Source organism: Mixophyes fleayi, chromosome 8 (assembly GCF_038048845.1).
Source record: "Mixophyes fleayi isolate aMixFle1 chromosome 8, aMixFle1.hap1, whole genome shotgun sequence".
Lineage (NCBI taxonomy): Eukaryota > Metazoa > Chordata > Amphibia > Anura > Limnodynastidae > Mixophyes > Mixophyes fleayi.
In genome coordinates, this window is record NC_134409.1 from 59783875 (window position 1) to 59802852 (window position 18978).

An 18978-nucleotide genomic window follows, 5' to 3' on the forward strand; every position below is an offset into this window, starting at 1 on the left:
TGTAGGCCAAAATAAGTAAAGGAAGGGATGTTGATCATCCAGGCACCTCCTCCCTCTTACATCATTTGCAGTGGGTTAATTAAAGTTGTTTTTCCAAACAAGGCATATTATGTATAGTAGCAAGCAGCCTACCATAGGCTACCATCCAAATGGATAGACACTTGCAATCATTACCGGTGTCAACACCTACATCATCAATCTCCTCATTATTAGTTAGTATTCCAGCATTCAATTATCAAATTCAAAATGATTCACCTAACACAATCCATGATTCCCAAGACACATCCTTGCACTCTACAGCTTTTACTGCTGGGGGTGGGTTGGGTGAGAAATCTATACAGAAGGTGAGCAAGTCGACTAAGCATTTTACACAATTGTCTGTGAAGCAAGTGTTTGCAAGAGAAAACAGGTATGACAGCCAGCATCCTGTTGCACAGCAGATCACTAAAGCCATGACAGTTATGTTAACATTGGATGTGTGTCCAATTTCCGCAATCAATGCATCAGGTTTTAGATGATTAGTTGAGGTCATGTGCCCACATTATCCAATTCCATCTTGATTCCATTTCTCCAGAATATTAATTCATCAGCTGTACTGTGGAGTTAAGCATAAAGTCATTCAGTCCCTAAAAAATACCGTTGTACTGAAAGTCCACTTAACTATGGATATGTGGACAAGTGGTCCTGGTCAAAACAAAGACTATTTGACTGCATCAGCCCACTGGGTCAGTGTATCGCCATCAGCAGCAGCAGCACCGGTAGCTTCAGCATCATCCACTTCATTCTTTCTGCATAGTAGACCTACCACTTAATGCCAAGTCATTCACAGGCAAGCTACTCTGTGTATTGCTGGTTTCACAACCAAATATACTGGTGTCAATCTTTTGAAAAAACTCAGGAATGTCATAAAAAAATGGCTCACCCTGCTAAGACTCTCCTCAGGATTCCGTATAGCCGATAACAGAGCCAACATTGTGGATGCATTACGACTTGGTGAATTTCAAAATGTACCATGCTTTACACACACAATAAACTTGGTAGTGCAGAGTTTCTTAAAAAAATGAGAGATGCTGTTCATGGCCCATAACATTTTTGGGCATTTTAGACATTCAGTGACCGCATGTAGTGGCTACAAAAAAAAGTCATCTGCCATGCCACCAAATTAAGTAAGAGGTTACAAGGTAGAATTCCACACTTTATATTCTTCAGCAACCAGAGGAACAGCAACAAGCCATCAAGACCTACACAGCAAACCATGAGATTGGTAGATGGGGGACACGTTAACTTACGCCATCAGATTTGGAGAATCTTTACTCTTTTATGCAAGCTACTGAAATCCTTTAAAATTGAAATTGGTAACAACTTAAGTGAGCTCAGACAATGCCAGCCTGTGTCAAGCCGTACCCCTAATCAACCTACTGGAAAAAAAGCTGGAGAAGCTGAAGGAGGAAATGAAACTTAGCGATTCCTCAAAGTATGATGGCCTTGTGGATGAAGTACTTTATTCACTTCTCCAGGATCCAAGGGTTTCAGCATCTTGAAATAGGATCTAATTTTGGCAACCATGGTGATCCTAGGTTTAAGTCATATGTAATGTCTTTCTTTCAAAATGACACAAATCTTAACAGATGTAAACAGCTCCTTGTGAGCAAGCTGTTATCTGCAGTCGCACCTGACACGATCTGTGCTTCAGCTACTCCTCCAAATGCAGCTGCCAGATAAACTTCCCTCTTCTGATAGTCACACTGATTATGAGTCAATAGCACAGCAGCACAAAAATGTAAACGTTTATGACATCTTGGCAGGCTTAAAAGCATTCCCCAAATGTATTGGCACCTCTAATTTGTTTCATTTGGATACACCTTGTCTTAGTAGAATGGTGGAGGATAACCTTAATGATAAATTAGAACTTAGAATCATAGACAGTCCCTTCGAAATTTGGGGAAGAAAAAGGAAAATTTGGAGCCCCTTGTATGCTTATGGTGTACTTAAGCTGCCCACCCTCCAGTCTGTACTCGGAAAGAGTGTCTAGTGCAGGTAGGAATGTTGTGAGTGATCGTCGGAGGAGACTACTTCCCAATAATGTAGAAAAATTGGTGTTCATCAAAACTATAAATTGTATGAGTAATACCATTCTTGCCGCTATTTACAAACAGAATCTGTATTGTTAGATTCCAGTGGGGATGACTAATATTGTTTTATGATGATCTTGACATCAGTGATGAGGATGATGATGATGAGTGTGATGACATTGTCATCAGCATAGAGGAAGATGACCACTGCTAGCCAAATGACCATTAGTAATTTGTTAAAAAAAGAAAAGAGAGGAAAAACATACTATCTATTCTTTCCAGTTTATCAACCATCTACAAAAATGTTCTGTTCTGTAGGGGGCCCAAACAAATCAAAAGTGGCAGCGCCTGTCACTGAAGGGCTTGGTTTGTTAAACTATGTGCATGTCCTTTTTAACATATGGGTGGGCCCAAGGACAAATCCATCCTGCACAATTTTACTTTTTGGCCTTGGTCTATCAGCTTGTATAGTCGACAATTCAGGTGTCATCAGTATTATTAGGTTGCCAGTTCACATGGTAGATAGTATGATTAGGTGGACAATTCAAATGTAGAGTATTTTTACAGGGATAGGGCTAGGGATATGGATAAGGACAGGGTTAGGGAAAGGGATATAAAGTTTGAGGCAGGGATAGGAACAGGTCTAAGGATAGGGACAGGGTTAGGTACAGGGATAGTGTTAGGGATAATATAGTCTACATTTGAATTGTCAACCTAATAAATACTGTCTACGTTTCAATTGTTTTCCTAATAATACTATCAATGTCATTATGTTATTGACTTTACAACCCTGTCTATTCTGATGCTCACCAAGCATATTATGTCAGTCCTATAGCTGTCGAACACATGTATATATCGCCCATTTGGGTGGCCGCAAGTACAATGCCATCTTGCACCATTTACCGTTGTGCCCTTATTGTCTCATCATCTGTTAAATAATATCTATTGATGCCGACACTGTCCATCTAATGAGCTCAGATACTGCCGCTGCTGTCCCCTCTCCTATATATTGCTGCAGACCCTCTCTATTGCTTTGCTGCTGACCCTTTCCAATGTATTTGCTGCTGACCCTCTGCAATGTATTTGCTGCTGACCCTCTGAAATGTATTGCTGCTGACCCTCTGCAATGTACTTGCTGCTGACCCTCTGCAATGTATTTGCTGCTGACCCTCTACAATGTATGTGCCGCTGACCCTCTCCAATGTATTTGCTGCTGACCCTCTCCAATGTGTCACACATGCTGCCTAATGGATATTTACATGGTGTTTCTTCTATTTTCAAGGGAAAATGTAATTGATGTAGTCATCTTTGATGAGGATGATGATGAGGGTGATGATTTGCCATGATGCATTTGTTAACATCCCTATCAATTCTCCAGTTGAGCAACCAACAAGCAAAATGTTGGCTTTTGTGGGAGCCCAAACAAATTAAGCACTTAAGCCACAACAGTGGCAGGCCCTGTCGCTAGAGTGTTTGGTTTGTTAAAATATGTGCCTGTCCTTTTCAACAGATGGGTGGGTGAGTGGCCCCAAGGACAATGCTATCTTGCATGATTTTGGCTGCTCCACTTTTCACAAAGAATCTTCTGAAACCTTAATTCTAGGACATTCTGGTGCCTAAATGTCCCTTTATTTAGGTTTTTTTTTAAAACTCATTGTAATGCCTTTTTTCAGCATACTGCTAGTGCTGCCAACTGTGAACTGACTGCTGGTTGGATGACCAATGTGCCAAATTCTGTCTCTTAATTTCTCAGAATGTGGACTTTCAAATTCAATTGCATTGTCTTGTCAAGACAAATGTTTGTCAGCTAAATCTGCATCAATGTGAGTTACATACTAACTTGTGTGGGAAAGCCAACTATTGCCAAATTGGAACTGTCTGGTTTACATACAGAGGAGTACTCCGCTTTGGACGGCAAGCTTGTGTGGGGCAAAGAATAAGGCCGCTGATAGTAATTTCAAACCCTCAACCTCAATACGTATCTAAACTCTAGAGGATTCAGAACCACACCATGAGACCCACTGAGCTAGCTGAGCAGAGAGATAGTATCAATGAAATTTGGGGATGCCCAGCCCACATCCCAGGTAAAAACTTCTGAAGAAGCTTAATGTGAATCTGAGGCCATTTACCAGAGGAGATGAAGCGGGAGGTATGAAATTGAAGAAATTTGAAAACATTAGGTAGAATGTAGATGGGCAAGGTCTGGAAAGGGTATAAAAGTCTGGGAAGTATATTCATTTTGACCATATTGATATGGCCTATCCAGGAGATTACAGTGATGTGACCACATAGTAAGGTCCAATATTATTTGGGAGAGAATGCGGGGAATGTTAGCTTGGAAAAACTGATGGTATTATTTAGTAATGTAAACTCCCAGGTATTTAATTTTTGACAATACAAATGAATGGGAACAGACTGATTTGTCCAAACAGGGGACATAAAAATCCTGTACCTCCCATTTATCAGGATTCACTATATAGCCTAAGAAATAGCCATATACAGTCATGGCCAAACGTTTTGAGAATGACACAAATATTATTTTTCACAAAGTCTGCTGCCTCAGTTTTTATGATGGCAATTCGCATATACTCCAGAATGTCATGAAGAGTGATCAGATGAATTGAAATTAATTTCAAAGTCCCTCTTTGTCATGACAATGAACTTTATCCCAAAAACAACATTTCCACTGCATTTCAGCCCTGCCACAAAAGGACCAGCTGACATCAGGTCAGTGATTCTCTCGTTAACACAGGTGAGAGTGTTGATGAGGACAAAGCTGAAGATTACTCTGTCATGCTGATTAAGTTAGAATAACAGGCTGGAAGCTTTAAAACAGGGGTGTCCAACCTTTTAGCTTCCCTGGGCCACATTGGAATACGACGAGTTGGTTTGGGCCGCACATAAGATACACTAACAATAACGATAGCTGATCATCCAAAAAACCATAGAAAACATAGTTAACATATATATATATGAGAAAAAAAGTGATATATATATATATATATATATATATATATATATATATATATATATATATAATCACTTTTTTTCAAATCCCCCTATACTTACCTTTCAATCGCCCTGTTCAAAAAATCCTCTCTAGTTATTATACTATAATCACTTTTTGTATTGTTTCGATGCAATATCAATAAAGGGCATTTATGCCAGGCATTGTATATCAGGGCGCCCTGACCAGGCCTGCGGTACCTGACATATACACCACTGTGACCCTAAATTGTGACCTGTTTTGCTAATACACCACTATGTTAGTTAAGGGATAACAACTTATAATGGGCCAAAGAGAATAATATATAATGCCCCATTAGTAATACAAGTAGAAGTATGTAGCAGGGAGATAAGATCCATGATGCTCCAGGACCAGGTGACTTTTATTCACTTGTCAGCGTCCCTTGAAATACTAAAAAAAAAATCCCCCTTAACTTACCTTTTAATTGGCTTGTTCTCCTGTCCTCTTCACTTCTTTTCTCCAATTCTGTGCTGCTGATTGTTCTTCTCGCGCAGGTTTCTCCTCTGTGTTGCGCTCCGCAATGGATGTTGGGCGTGATGACATCACGCCCGACATTCACTGCGAGTACCGCACGGAGGAGGAGACAAGGGAGGGATCCGGAGTACCAGCTGACGTGACCGCGTGACCTCAAGGTAAGTAGTTTCTCTTTATTTTTTTTTGCAGGATTCTTTTTTCCATTAACAGTGCTGCCCCCTTGCCACAACCAAAACTCCTTCTGGGCCACATTTACAGGCGTGCTGGACAACCCTGCTTTAAAAGGAGGGTGGTGCGCTTGAAATCATCGTTCTGTCACGGCGCTTACCTGTGTCAGCGCCGCTCCTTCGTTCTGTACTGCCGCACTTCCGGGTAGGTCCCGGCGGCAGGTCAGCTGATCTGGGCGGGGAATTCAAACTCCTACTTCAGGACTGCTCTGACACACTGTAGGTGTAAGAGCAACGTGTTACCTGTATCTGGCTGCACTTCCTGTGCTTTGACTTCCCTGGTGTTCTCCTTTGTGACTGTTGATCTCTGTGTACCGAACCAGCTCTCCTTCAGACCATTCTACTGCCTAACCCCTGGTACTGCATAACGGACAGATCTCTGTGTACCGAACCGGCTATCCTCCAGACCATTCTACTGCCTAATCCCTGGTACTGCATAACGGACAGATCTCTGTGTACCGAACCAGCTATTCTCCAGACTATTCTTCTGCCTTATCCCTGGCACTGCATTAACGGACGGATCTCTGTGTACCGAACCAGCTATTCTCCAGACCATTCTTCTGCCTTATCCCTGGTACTGCATTAACGGACGGATCTCTGTGTACCGAACCGGCTATTCTGGACTACGCTTCTGCTCCTGGGGCTGTACCGTGGATTGACTCCTGCATTCCACCAGTCTCTACTCCAGACTACTACCTTCTGAATATACGGTTAGTGACTTCAGTTATCTATTCTTCTGTGGATCTGACCGTGCCGCTACATGTCCATCTCATAGAACTCTCTCCTTACATCAGTAGGCTAACCTGGGGGCCGCGACCTGCGGTTCTCCGGCAGCAAAACCCACCCTGCCTTGCGGCGGTTCTTGGAGAAGACCGGGAGGGCCGTTAGACTCCGCGCCCTAGGAAGGCCGGCGTAAATACTGACTAAGGTAACCTTGAAACCTAACAGTTTGCTCTGACCCATATATCTATCTGATGGACGGATCCGGGAACCCCTCAACCAGGGAGTTAATGGAACACTTAGCTACCCGGGTAGAGGAACAGGACAAGAACCAGGCACAGTTACTTCAGTTTCTTCAGAGCATGTCTGCTCGCCTGGACACACTGCAGGGGGCGGTGTCAGCTCAGGCAGTCCAGGCAGCGGTACCTGATCCACCACCGATTCCCCCTCAACCTGCTCCTGCCCAGGGGGGTGGTGCCGCTCCTCTCCCGGCGAATTCCCAACTTCGCATCCCTAATCCCCCGAAATTCGATGGGGACCCCAAGGCCTGCCGTGGATTTTTAAATCAGTGTGATATCCAGTTCGAACTCCAGCCAGGGAACTTCCCTACTGAAAAAGCTAAAGTAGCGTATATTATTTCGTTACTTACCGGTCAAGCTCTTGCCTGGGCATCTCCCCTATGGGAACACAATGATCCTTCGCTACATAACTGTTCCACCTTCCTGGAGGCTTTCAGACATGTCTTTGATGAACCAGGAAGAGTTTCCAGCGCTGCCTCTGGCATCCTTCGTCTGCGTCAAGGCTCTATGACCATAGGCCAGTATGCTCTTTAATTTCGCACTATGGCGGCTGAGTTACATTGGAATAATGAGGCCCTGGTAGCAACCTTCTGGCAGGGTTTGACCGACCGCATTAAAGACGAATTGGCAGGTCGTGAACTTCCAACTTCTCTGGATGCTTTGGTCTCTCTATGTAACCAGATTGACATTAGATTCCATGAGCGCTCTCAGGAGAAAGAGAGTTCTCGTCGTTCTCCTTTTCGTCTGGTCCCACGTTTTCAGAGTCCGGTGATGTCTGAGGAAGAGCCCATGCAGTTGGGAAGAGCTCGCCTTTCTCAAGAAGAGAGGGAAAGACGGTTCAAAAATCGTTTATGTCTCTTCTGCGGAGAACCTGGTCATTTGCTAAACAATTGTCTTAAGCGTCCGGGAAACGACCGAACCTAACTAACGATGGAGAGGCCAAGTTAGGTGTACGTATTTCCTCTCCTGTTGATTCTAGTTTTTCTATTCAGGTTCTGTTACAATCCTTTGACAAACAGCTTTCTCTTCCAGCACTCATTGACTCCGGAGCAGCAGGGAATTTCATAAGAGCTGACATAGTGGAGAAGTTGTCCTTACCTACCCTTCCCCTGGATCCCCCGATTGCTATCACAGCCATTGATGGAAATCGCATTAGTGGAGGATCACTCAAGAAACGTACCATCAAGCTCTCTCTTCGCATAGGAGCCCTGCATACTGAATCTATTTCCTTGTTGGTCATTCCAGAGGCTATTAATCCTCTCATTCTTGGTCTTCCGTGGCTCCAACTTCATTCCCCTACATTAGATTGGCATAAGCCAGAAGTTCTTGCCTGGGGTCCGGCCTGTCATTCTCGTTGCCTTCCCAGAATCAATAAGTTCACCAAGAATGAAGCTGCATCATTATTTAAGTCCACTGGTATTCCTCTCCAATACCGTTCATTCTCGGATGTGTTTTGCGAAAAGGAGGCCTCCAAATTGCCTCCAAATTACCTCCCCATAGACCGTGGGATTGTTCTATTGAGCTTTTACCCGACAAAATACCACCCAGAGGACGCGTTTTTTCGCTATCACTACCAGAGTCCAACTCCATGTCTAAATACATAGAAGAGAACCTAGAAAGAGGCTTTATTTGGAAATCATCCTCCCCTGCAGGGGCCGGCTTTTTCTTCGTTAAAAAGAAAGACGGGGGTCTACGTCCATGTATAGATTATCGTGGGCTGAATGCCATTACTGTGAAGAACAAGTACCCGTTACCATTGATTTCAGAGCTATTTGATAGAATAAAAGGCGCAGTTATTTTTTCCAAATTAGACTTGAAGGGTGCCTACAATTTGATCCGTATTAAACAAGGGGATGAATGGAAAACTGCGTTCAATACCCATGATGGACACTTTGAATATTTAGTTATGCCCTTCGGGTTATGTAATGCCCCCGCAGTGTTTCAAAACTTCATCAACGAAATTTTTCAAGATTTTCTCTACCAGTTCGTGGTGATTTACCTGGATGATATCCTGATATTCTCTCCTGACATCGTGTTGCATCGCCATCATGTTTCCTTGGTGCTTGAACGCTTTCGGGTACATCAACTGTTTTGTAATTTGGATAAATGCATCTTTGAAAAAAGTCATATTCCCTTTCTTGGACACGTGATCTCTGGATCTGGGCTATGCATGGATTCCGAGAAAGTTAAGGCAGTTTCTGAATGGCCTCAGCCGATAGGTCTGAAAGCAATCCAACGTTTCATAGGCTTTGCCAATTACTATCTGCATTTTATTAAAGGCTTTTCTTCAGTGATCGCACCCATTACTGCACTAACTAAGAAAGCTATCAATACTAAACTTTGGCCTCCTGAGGCAGAAAAGGCCTTCTCTTCCCTAAAGAAAGCATTCACGACAGCTCCTATCCTCCATCAACCAGATCCTACCTTTCCTTTCTTTCTGGAGGTCGATGCATCCTCTGTGGGAGTGGGGGCTATCTTGTCACAGAAGGACTCTGGTGGAAGATTATCTCCTTGTGGTTTCTTTTCCCGTAAACTTTCTGTTGCCGAGAAGAATTATGGCATCGGAGATAGGGAACTCCTGGCCATCAAATTAGCCTTAGAAGCATGGAGACATCATTTGGAAGGAACTAGGTTTCCTATCACGATTTTTACAGATCACAAGAACCTTCTATATTTACAAACAGCTTCTTGTTTAAACCCTCGGCAAGCCAGATGGTCCCTGTTTTTCTCCCGGTTTGATATGATCATCACCTTTAGACCAGGATCTAAGAACAAGAAAGCGGATGCTCTTTCCCGATCCTTTGATGCCACTGATACTATAGAGGATACTCCTAGACCCATCCTGGGCTCGAAATGTATACTGGCCACCACCCCTGCTCATCTAGTGATTCCTCCCGGGAAGACCTTTGTTTCTTCTCATCTTCGATCAAGACTCCTCAAGTGGGCTCACGCCTCTCGGTTCTCTGGTCATGCTGGGATCAAGAAGACTCTGGATTTTGTCTCCCGTAATTACTGGTGGCCATCTATTCACTCTGATGTTCGGGAGTTCGTTACGGCTTGTTCCACCTGCGCTCAGAACAAAGTACCTCGGCAAGCCTCCTATGGATTGTTACAGCCTTTACCCATTCCGGATCATCCATGGAGTCATCTCTCCATGGACTTTATCACTGATTTACCCTCTTCAAGAGGCTTTTCCGTGGTTTGGGTAGTCACAGACCGTTTCTCACGGGCTGCTCATTTCGTACCTCTAAAAGGCCTTCCATCTGCTCCGGTGCTGGCACAACTTTTTATAAAGGAAATATTCCGTCTCCATGGTTGCCCAGAGGTCATCGTTTCAGACCGTGGAACACAGTTTGTTGCAAGATTTTGGAGAGCCTTTTCTCGTGTTTGTGGAATCAAACTGAATTTTTCCTCTGCATACCACCCCCAAAGCAATGGTCTAACTGAGAGGACTAATCAAGAGCTCGAAAAATTCCTCAGATGCTTCATTTCAGCTAAACATGACGACTGGGTTGATTTGTTACCTTGGGCAGAATTTGCTCACAATAATAATTCTCATGACTCTACATTGGTTTCCCCTTTTTTTGCTCTCCAAGGCTTTCATCCTAGAGTTCCTCCTTTTAATGATTTGCCTACATCCGGAATTCCTGCTGTAGATTCCATGTGGTCAGACTTCTCGTCCAGGTGGGGTATAATCAAACGTAACCTACTTCACGCCACTGCCACCAGCAAAAAGGCGTTTGATAAGAAAAGAAGACCTTCCCCATTACTTTCTCCTGGCGATAAGGTATGGCTATCTACGCGGAACCTTCGCCTGTTGGTTCCTTCTAGGAAATTCGCTCCCCGTTTCATTGGACCCTTCAAGATCTTGGAAGTTATTAATCCAGTAGCTTTCAGATTAAAGTTGCCTCCTACTTTAAGGATTCCCAACGTGTTTCACATTTCCCTCCTCAAGCCACTTGTCATTAATAAATTTTCCTCTTCCAAGAGACCTCCTGCCGCTGTCTCTACGCAAGATCATGAATTCGAGGTCAAGGAAATTCTAAATTCTCGCATTTCCAGAGGTTCTCTATAATTCTTGGTTGATTGGAAAGGCTACGGACCAGAGGAGCATTCATGGATTCCGGCACGTGATCTACATGCTCCAGTACTGTTAAGAAAATTCCATGCCAAATTCCCTCAGAAACCTTATAGGCTGTCCGGTGGCCATCCCTAATGGGGGGGGTACTGTCACGGCGCTTACCTGTGTCAGCGCCGCTCCTTCGTTCTGTACTGCCGCACTTCCGGGTAGGTCCCGGCGGCAGGTCAGCTGATCTGGGCGGGGAATTCAAACTCCTACTTCAGGACTGCTCTGACACACTGTAGGTGTCAGAGCAACGTGTTACCTGTATCTGGCTGCACTTCCTGTGCTTTGACTTCCCTGGTGTTCTCCTTTGTGACTGTTGATCTCTGTGTACCGAACCAGCTCTCCTTCAGACCATCCTACTGCCTAATCCCTGGCACTGCATAACGGACAGATCTCTGTGTACCGAACCAGCTCTCCTTCAGACCATTCTACTGCCTAACCCCTGGTACTGCATAACGGACAGATCTCTGTGTACCGAACCGGCTATCCTCCAGACCATTCTACTGCCTAATCCCTGGTACTGCATAACGGACAGATCTCTGTGTACCGAACCAGCTATTCTCCAGACTATTCTTCTGCCTTATCCCTGGCACTGCATTAACGGACGGATCTCTGTGTACCGAACCAGCTATTCTCCAGACCATTCTTCTGCCTTATCCCTGGTACTGCATTAACGGACGGATCTCTGTGTACCGAACCGGCTATTCTGGACTACGCTTCTGCTCCTGGGGCTGTACCGTGGATTGACTCCTGCATTCCACCAGTCTCTACTCCAGACTACTACCTTCTGAATATACGGTTAGTGACTTCAGTTATCTATTCTTCTGTGGATCTGACCGTGCCCCTACATGTCCATCTCATAGAACTCTCTCCTTACGTCAGTAGGGTAACCTGGGGGCCGCGACCTGCGGTTCTCCGGCAGCAAAACCCACCCTGCCTTGCGGCGGTTCTTGGAGAAGACCGGGAGGGCCGTTAGACTCCGCGCCCTAGGAAGGCCGGCGTAAATACTGACTAAGGTAACCTTGAAACCTAACACGTTCTTCCTCTGTTAACCAAGGTTACCTGCAAGGAAACATGTGCAGTCATCATTGCTTTGCAGGAAAATGGCTTCACAGGCAAGGATATTGTTTCTTGTGAGATTGCACCTAAATCAATAATTTATCGGATCATCAAGAACTTAAAGGAGAGAGGTTCAATAGTTGTGAAGAAGGCTTCAGGGTGCCCAAGAATGTCCAGCAAGTGCAGGGACCATCTCCTAAAGTTGATTCAGCTGCGGGATCGGGGCAAAACCAGTGCAGAGCTTGGTCAGGAATGGCAGCAGGCAGATGTGAGTGCATCTGCATGCACAGTGAGGCGAAGACTTTTGGAGGATGGCCTGGTGTCAAGAAGACCAGCAAAGGAGCCTCTTCTCTCCTGGAAAAACATCAGGGACAGACTGATCTTCTGCAAAAGGTACAGGGATTGAACTGCTGAGGACTGGGATAAAGTCATTTTCTCTGTTGAATCCCCTTTCTGATTGTTTGGGACATCTGGAAAAATGCTTGTCCGGAGAAGGAAAGGTGAGCGCTACAATCAGTCCTGTGTCATGCCAACAGTAAAGCATCCTGAGACCATTCATGTGTGGTGTTGTTTCTCAGCCAAGGGAGTGGGCTCACTCACAATTTAGCATAAGAACACAGCCATGAATAAAGAATGACACCAAAACATCCTCCAAGAGCTACTTCTCCCAACCATCCAAGAACAGTTTGGTGACGAACAATGCCTTTTCCAGCATGATGGAGCACCTTGACATAAGGCAAAAGTGATAACTAAGTGGCTCAGGGATGAAAACATTGAAATTTGGGTCCATGGCCAGGAAACTCCCCATTGACAACTTGTGGTCAATCCTCAAGAGGTGGGTGGGCAAACAAAAACCTACAAATTCTGACAAACGCCAAGTATTGATTAGGCAAGAATGGTCAGCCATCAGTGAATATGTGGCCCAGAAGTTAATTGATAGCATGCCAGGGCGAATTGCAGTGGTCTTCAAAAAGAAGGGTCAACACTGCAAATATTGACTCTTTGCATAAACTTATTGTAATTGTCAATAAAAGCCTTTGACACATGCTTGTAATTTTACTTCAGTATACCATAGCAACATCTTACAAAAAGGTCTAAAAATACTGAAGCAGCAAACTTTGTGAAAACTAATACTTGTGTCATTCTCAAAACTTTTGCCCATGACTGTAGGTCAAGCTGTGTATATCAAGCTTCAAGGGAAGTGATATACGTAGTCAGGTTAGCGATGGTCAAGACTACATCATCAGCATATAATGCTATTTTGTGCTATGTGGAGCCTCCGTGTATGCCAGATATCTCATGCTTAGCATGTATCCTGGCGGCCAAGTGTTCTATTATGAGAACAATTATGAGTGGTGAGAGGGGGCAACCCTAACACGTGCTGTTAGAAATGCAGAAGGGTGCCGAGGTCAGATCATTTGCCAAAATTGAGTGATATAGAGCTGAAATACCTCTCAAAAATGTACCAGAGAATCAAATCGATCTGAGCACGCCATCCACAAATGACCAATACATGACATATTTTTTACATTACATATTTACATACTTGCAAATATATATGCGTAAGGAGTCTCCTTGTTTGATTCACAAGAGCAGCATTATGGCACATACTAATGTCTATTCAGTCAAATCTACCTACTCGTACCATGAAAAGCACTTATAGTAAAACAAGTTGTTTGAATGCACTACTCTTGACTCCCTGTGAATACTTTACCCAACGATCAGTGCATAGTAAATAGATGAAGGTGCAGGCCACCTTCATCTATTTAGTTTTAGCAATGACTAACTATATTAATTCTACCACTGGCCATCCTAATTCTTATTTCATTTTAAGAATATCTTTATTGCTGTTCCAAGCATGTTTCAATTGCTCTACTGTATCAGCCTCTACCACCTCTCATGGGAGACTATTCCACTTATCCACTACCTTTCCTGTGAATGTAATTCATTCATTCTTTTTCAACACTCTGCAATTACTCCTGTAGCTTGTGACTGGTTGAATCAAATCAATATATTAATAGAGTCAAGTAAAGGAATCCATCCTTCTATAGGAATAAATCATTCTCTATCGTTATTTGCTAAGATCAATTGCTCTTTGGGCATTACTGTGGAATCTGAAGACAAAAATAAAATATATTCGAAAATTTTGAAAACATATTTATTTGACCCGAGACTCAACACCCATAGATATTAATAATTATTAACACATTAATTCAAAGAAACTGTTCCTCTGTAAATAAAGAATAATAATAATGCAATTGTTGTAGCTCATTGTTTTATTATATTCCATGAATTACATTTTTAAAGATATATTGTTTTTGCCTTTGATTTATATTAAAACTGGTTATATAAAAGTGAGCCTTACTGATTGTATTTTTTATGTTTTTTCTTTTGATAGTGGTTAAATAGAGCTGTATTTTCTTTCTGTGGTCTTTATGTTTAAAATTTTTTCCTGGCTGATACATTTTCTAGGCTAGCATCTAGATTCGAAGAAATTTGACAAGCCCTGTGATAAAGAAAGCTAATAAGCATAAATAAAACAAGCTTTCATTATAGAAATAAGGAGTAAATTTATCAAGTAAGGGAAAACTGTAAATATGTGAAAATTAGTGTTTTTTTTCTAGATTTAGGCCTTCTCCCTATTAAACAAGCACTATGCACTATGATAGCTTTCATTGACGATTAATTTCACTGGGTCTGTCCGGTGAAGCTTCCCCATGCAAAACATGGGAAACCCTATTTAACATGGATAGCGGTAGCTGAACTCCTATGGCTATCTTCATCTCAGGATGGCAATAGCAGACGCTCCCCCCAATAAAATATGCTTTATTATTTAAAGTATTTTTCCTTTTTTAAAATGAAGAACATAATTATTATTTATGTTTTTGTTTTTAATCTGGAACTGGAAGCTCAAGTGTGTTCTTCCTGTTTCAGTATGCAAGTGCAGATTGACCCAAGACTGGCCTGTTGAACAGTAAGACTCCTCTTACCACTGCCAGCTAGTGTCATCGGGAAGCTGAGCATAGCTTAGTTGCCCACGTGACATTTTATTGATAAAAGATTTTCTATTGATGTGATAGGAAGCGATAGAAAATCTTCAAAATAGCTGTGTCTTGATAAATAGACCCTTTAATCTGTACTCTGGGAGATCCAAGGGCAGGTATAAAAAGATACCATTTACATTATTAAGGGGCAAATGTGTACATTTTTTTTCTGCTTTCTTTCGATGTTCCCTGATGTAGGCGTGGCTTTATGATGTGATGTGCAACATCACATACCTGCAGACAGGCAAGCTCTCTTGTGGCAGAATTTGTTGCTCTCTCAGGAGTCCACGAGGTCTCACTCAAATAGTAAAGCAGGCAATTATGACTGAGGGTTCAATTACAGGGAGAAAAAGGCTATTAACAGTGAAAAGGGTGTTCTCTCCGGAGATAGGCCTTCTATCTATAGGTCAATGGGCACTATTTATTAAGCCATAAACCATGCAGAAACAGCTTTTTCTGCATGGTTTAGGCATTTTTAAGTTACAAAGCTATCTAACAAATGCCTAAGAAAGGAGATATCACAAATTTCCCCAGCATTAGGCTACGTTTCGCATTAGACGGCAGTCCCCATAATTGTCAATGGGAACTGTGGTGTGCGGCAATATAACAAGCTGCAAAAAAGCTAGTTTTTTGGAACTTGAGTCCGTTGGCTGTTCTACCCTATGGGGAGAACATAGCAGTAGAAGGATCCCCAAATCTCTCACAGCAGCCTTATTGCTCTCCCCTCCTGTTACTATAGCAAAATGGCTTTGGCATACGCAATCCTAAGGTCGCGCATGTGCAATACAGACACTGGGTCAGGATTATTTGTTAACAGGTAAGGAAAATCATTACCAGGACAGCCTCCTATCGGATATGCTGTCCCGGAATGATTTTTTAATACATGGCCATCCATTATCTTTGCGATAAGGAATGATAGTTAACGGGGGACATATGCGGCCATAAATAAATAGGCCCTAAAGTCTTTAGGCTAATGATAGCTATCACTGAGTGACACTGAAGATAGCTTTTGCTGGATTTCTCTGGAGAAGGCTTCCCCATGCAAAGCAGGCTGGCTGTATAAGAGTATTCTTACTGGATAACCCCCGCAGGTGGTAAGAATTTGCTTAAGGGAGCTATTTAAAAGGTAATGTTGTGCAATACCTGTTATGTTATCAAATGATGACAATAACAGATCAAAATTCTTAAAAACATTTTTTTCTTAGAACAAAACATTTTTTAAAATTAAATATTTAAAAATAATTGTTTTAATTTTTAAAATAAAGATAATCCAAATTATACAATGATTTAGCTTTTTTTATTAGTGGAACTGAAGCCCATATCTGGGCTTTCAGTTCCACTGCGCATGCATGAGCCTGGCTCACCTAGAGACTGGCCCAGTGAAGTAAGATGTTTACCTTTACCACGCAGGGCCAGTATAGCCTGGACAGTTGTATGCTGGTGATAAGCGGCTATAAAATATCCAACTTATCACCGAAATAGGGTTCTACTCGTAAAAAGGTCTTTTAGCCCTATAAATTTTACATCACAGGGCATGTTTTAGCCTTTTACATCCCCTTACCATATATGTTTTCCTATTTGCAAGATATAGAAATATACTTGATTTCCATCATATAAGCAATCTATGTGAAAAAAAAAAACTAATTAAAAAAAAGAAAAAAAATATATTGAAAAAATATACAAATGTAAAAAAATCTATCTCCAACACATACTCATGAAAACATAGGTGCTGAAAGGTACAGTTAATCATGATAAATCAAAAATACATTTATGGATATCAATAAATGACTAAAAGGAAAAATAACTTCAGCCCCAAAATAACATTTTGCTGAATGCACATAATCCTGCGCGAGAAGTATGATTAAAAAAACAAGTTAACTATTGTGATATATGGCAGAGCACAGTTTTTTTAGACTAAAACTGAGTGATTTCCTATTGTTCATATAAATCAAAAGAACTAAAAGTATTCAAGCTGCAAATGTCCAAAAAGTAGGCAAGTATGACTCAAACTCGCCTTAATGAAATCCTGAGTGACAAAGTGTCAGGCGTGGTTTTGAAATTTCTCAGGTCAAGGCTTGGATGAAATCTAAAGTGAGGCTTGGATCCATCATTTATTTTCCTTGCCAGCTGGGGCTACCATAGCCATTGTCTGGTTTAAACATACAGCAACCAGCAGTCTTATCAGATAAGCAGTACCTTGCTTTTAATGTACTCTTTTAAACCATTTTTGTTACATTTGTAATAAAACATTTATACACTATTGTGCGGACCATTCTCACACTTCTTTCTTTAAATTAACATAGTGGGAGAAAAATTTGAAGAAGTGAGGAGTTGCTATGTGTTTTTCTCTCCATGTTGTGTAATAATTACTGCCTTTGATTGTCTGTAGGAATAGTTAGTGGGAAAGCAAATTTTATGTCTCTTTGCTGCTTATCTGCTCAAAATAGATTTTGAATACTTATATAGATGACCCATATAGACTCACCCTTCATCACAAGAATATTCAACAATAGCTCCAAACACAAACTCGTCTTCGGCTTTCAGCTCAAATGTTCCAAAAGGGATATCGCCTGGATGTCCACAAGATTTCTCTAAACATTACAAATGAAAAAAAAATGTTATAGCACTCTTTCATTGCTGTTTGAAGATGTATAATGTGATGGATTGTACTGATTATGTGTTCTACTAAATACAATTTAGGGATATATTTTATTGGCATCATTGCATGTGCATGGCTCTGTCACCGTGAATCCAGTTATTTAGCCTATATTGCTTTCACTCTTTTCTTTGAGTATAATTTTGTTTGTACAAGATCTATGGGCTAGGTTTTATTTATAGTGTTTTTTTGTCTCCGTGCTAGTTCTCCCACTGGTTATGCAGCATTAAGGACCCTTTGCCACTGGCATTGTGTTAATCTCCATAGACACACATGATCACGTTTGAAATGCGTGAGTTATAAGTGCTTGTACTTACTGTCAGAGTTGTCAACACATTTTTAAAATACAGCTTTATTGCATAAAATACTCAAAGAAACCCCTTGTTCACTAATTGAATCTAAAATAAAATCATCACTTTGGTTCATCATAATATGATGGGAAATGCTTATGTCCTTGTAAATGAATGTGAAATGATTTTGTCAGTTTGCAATACAATGTGAGGGAAAAAAATATAAAGACCAACACAACTGCTTGAATGCCTATCACAAAATGACTGTGACCTGAATTGACAGGAATTTCCTTTAACTATTAGCCAATCTTAAGCAGCCAATGTGGGAAAACATTTGAAGAGTCCTACCACTTTACAATGTGGGCGGGTGGTCAGTTTTTTGGTTGACCCCTCCCATGGTAGGTGCATTGGCCCTAGTTCTCATTATGACAAGGAAGCACCTTGGCTGGTGGATGAGTTGGGAGGACATATTATCCAATATTTTAGTTTATTGTCTAACATTCCTGCTTGCCAAACTCAACAAATGGAAAGCTGTTTTCAGATATTCAAAATATCCCCCTCATTGCACTGAATTGAATTGGCCCATTTAGTGCTGTGCCCCATGTTTTGGTACTTTCTGTTAGGCTGCTGGCCCTGATCCCCAGAGGCTGCAGACCTCACTGCCTTAAATACACAGAGGGGCCAATCAGGGCTTGCCCCTGAAGTATACACACTTGCAGGCTAATGCCTGCTAATTCAGCCCACAGGCTGAATCCAATAAATAATCTACTGAATGCGCGTGCGCGCCCGGCTCTCTATACTGTCGGGACGCCGCGCTGAAGGAGCGTCTGACCGTTGCCTTAGCAACGTTCGGGTGCTGGGCGGAAGTGACATCCCGGTCGTCAAGGTGAAGGCCGGGACGCCATGGAGCGCAGGAAGCAAGCCACGACGGCTGTGAGTACCACCGCGGCTCGTGACACTTTCTATATATTTTTTTTGTGCAC

General features: G+C 42.2%; 1 protein-coding gene across 3 annotated transcripts in view; it reads right to left on the minus strand.

The window, feature by feature from the left end:
- The window catches only part of LOC142099296 (coagulation factor XIII B chain-like), a 341745-nt gene that overhangs the window by 278124 nt on the left and 44643 nt on the right, over positions 1 to 18978 (minus strand). For 2 of the 3 annotated variants that reach the window (XM_075182612.1, XM_075182611.1), the window contains exon 3: positions 17535 to 17640. The exons of the other annotated variant lie outside the window; for it this stretch is intronic. In XM_075182612.1, the coding sequence (XP_075038713.1) occupies positions 17535 to 17640 (106 nt within the window). The remainder of the gene's footprint in view (positions 1 to 17534; positions 17641 to 18978) is intronic. 3 annotated transcript variants of the gene reach the window in all.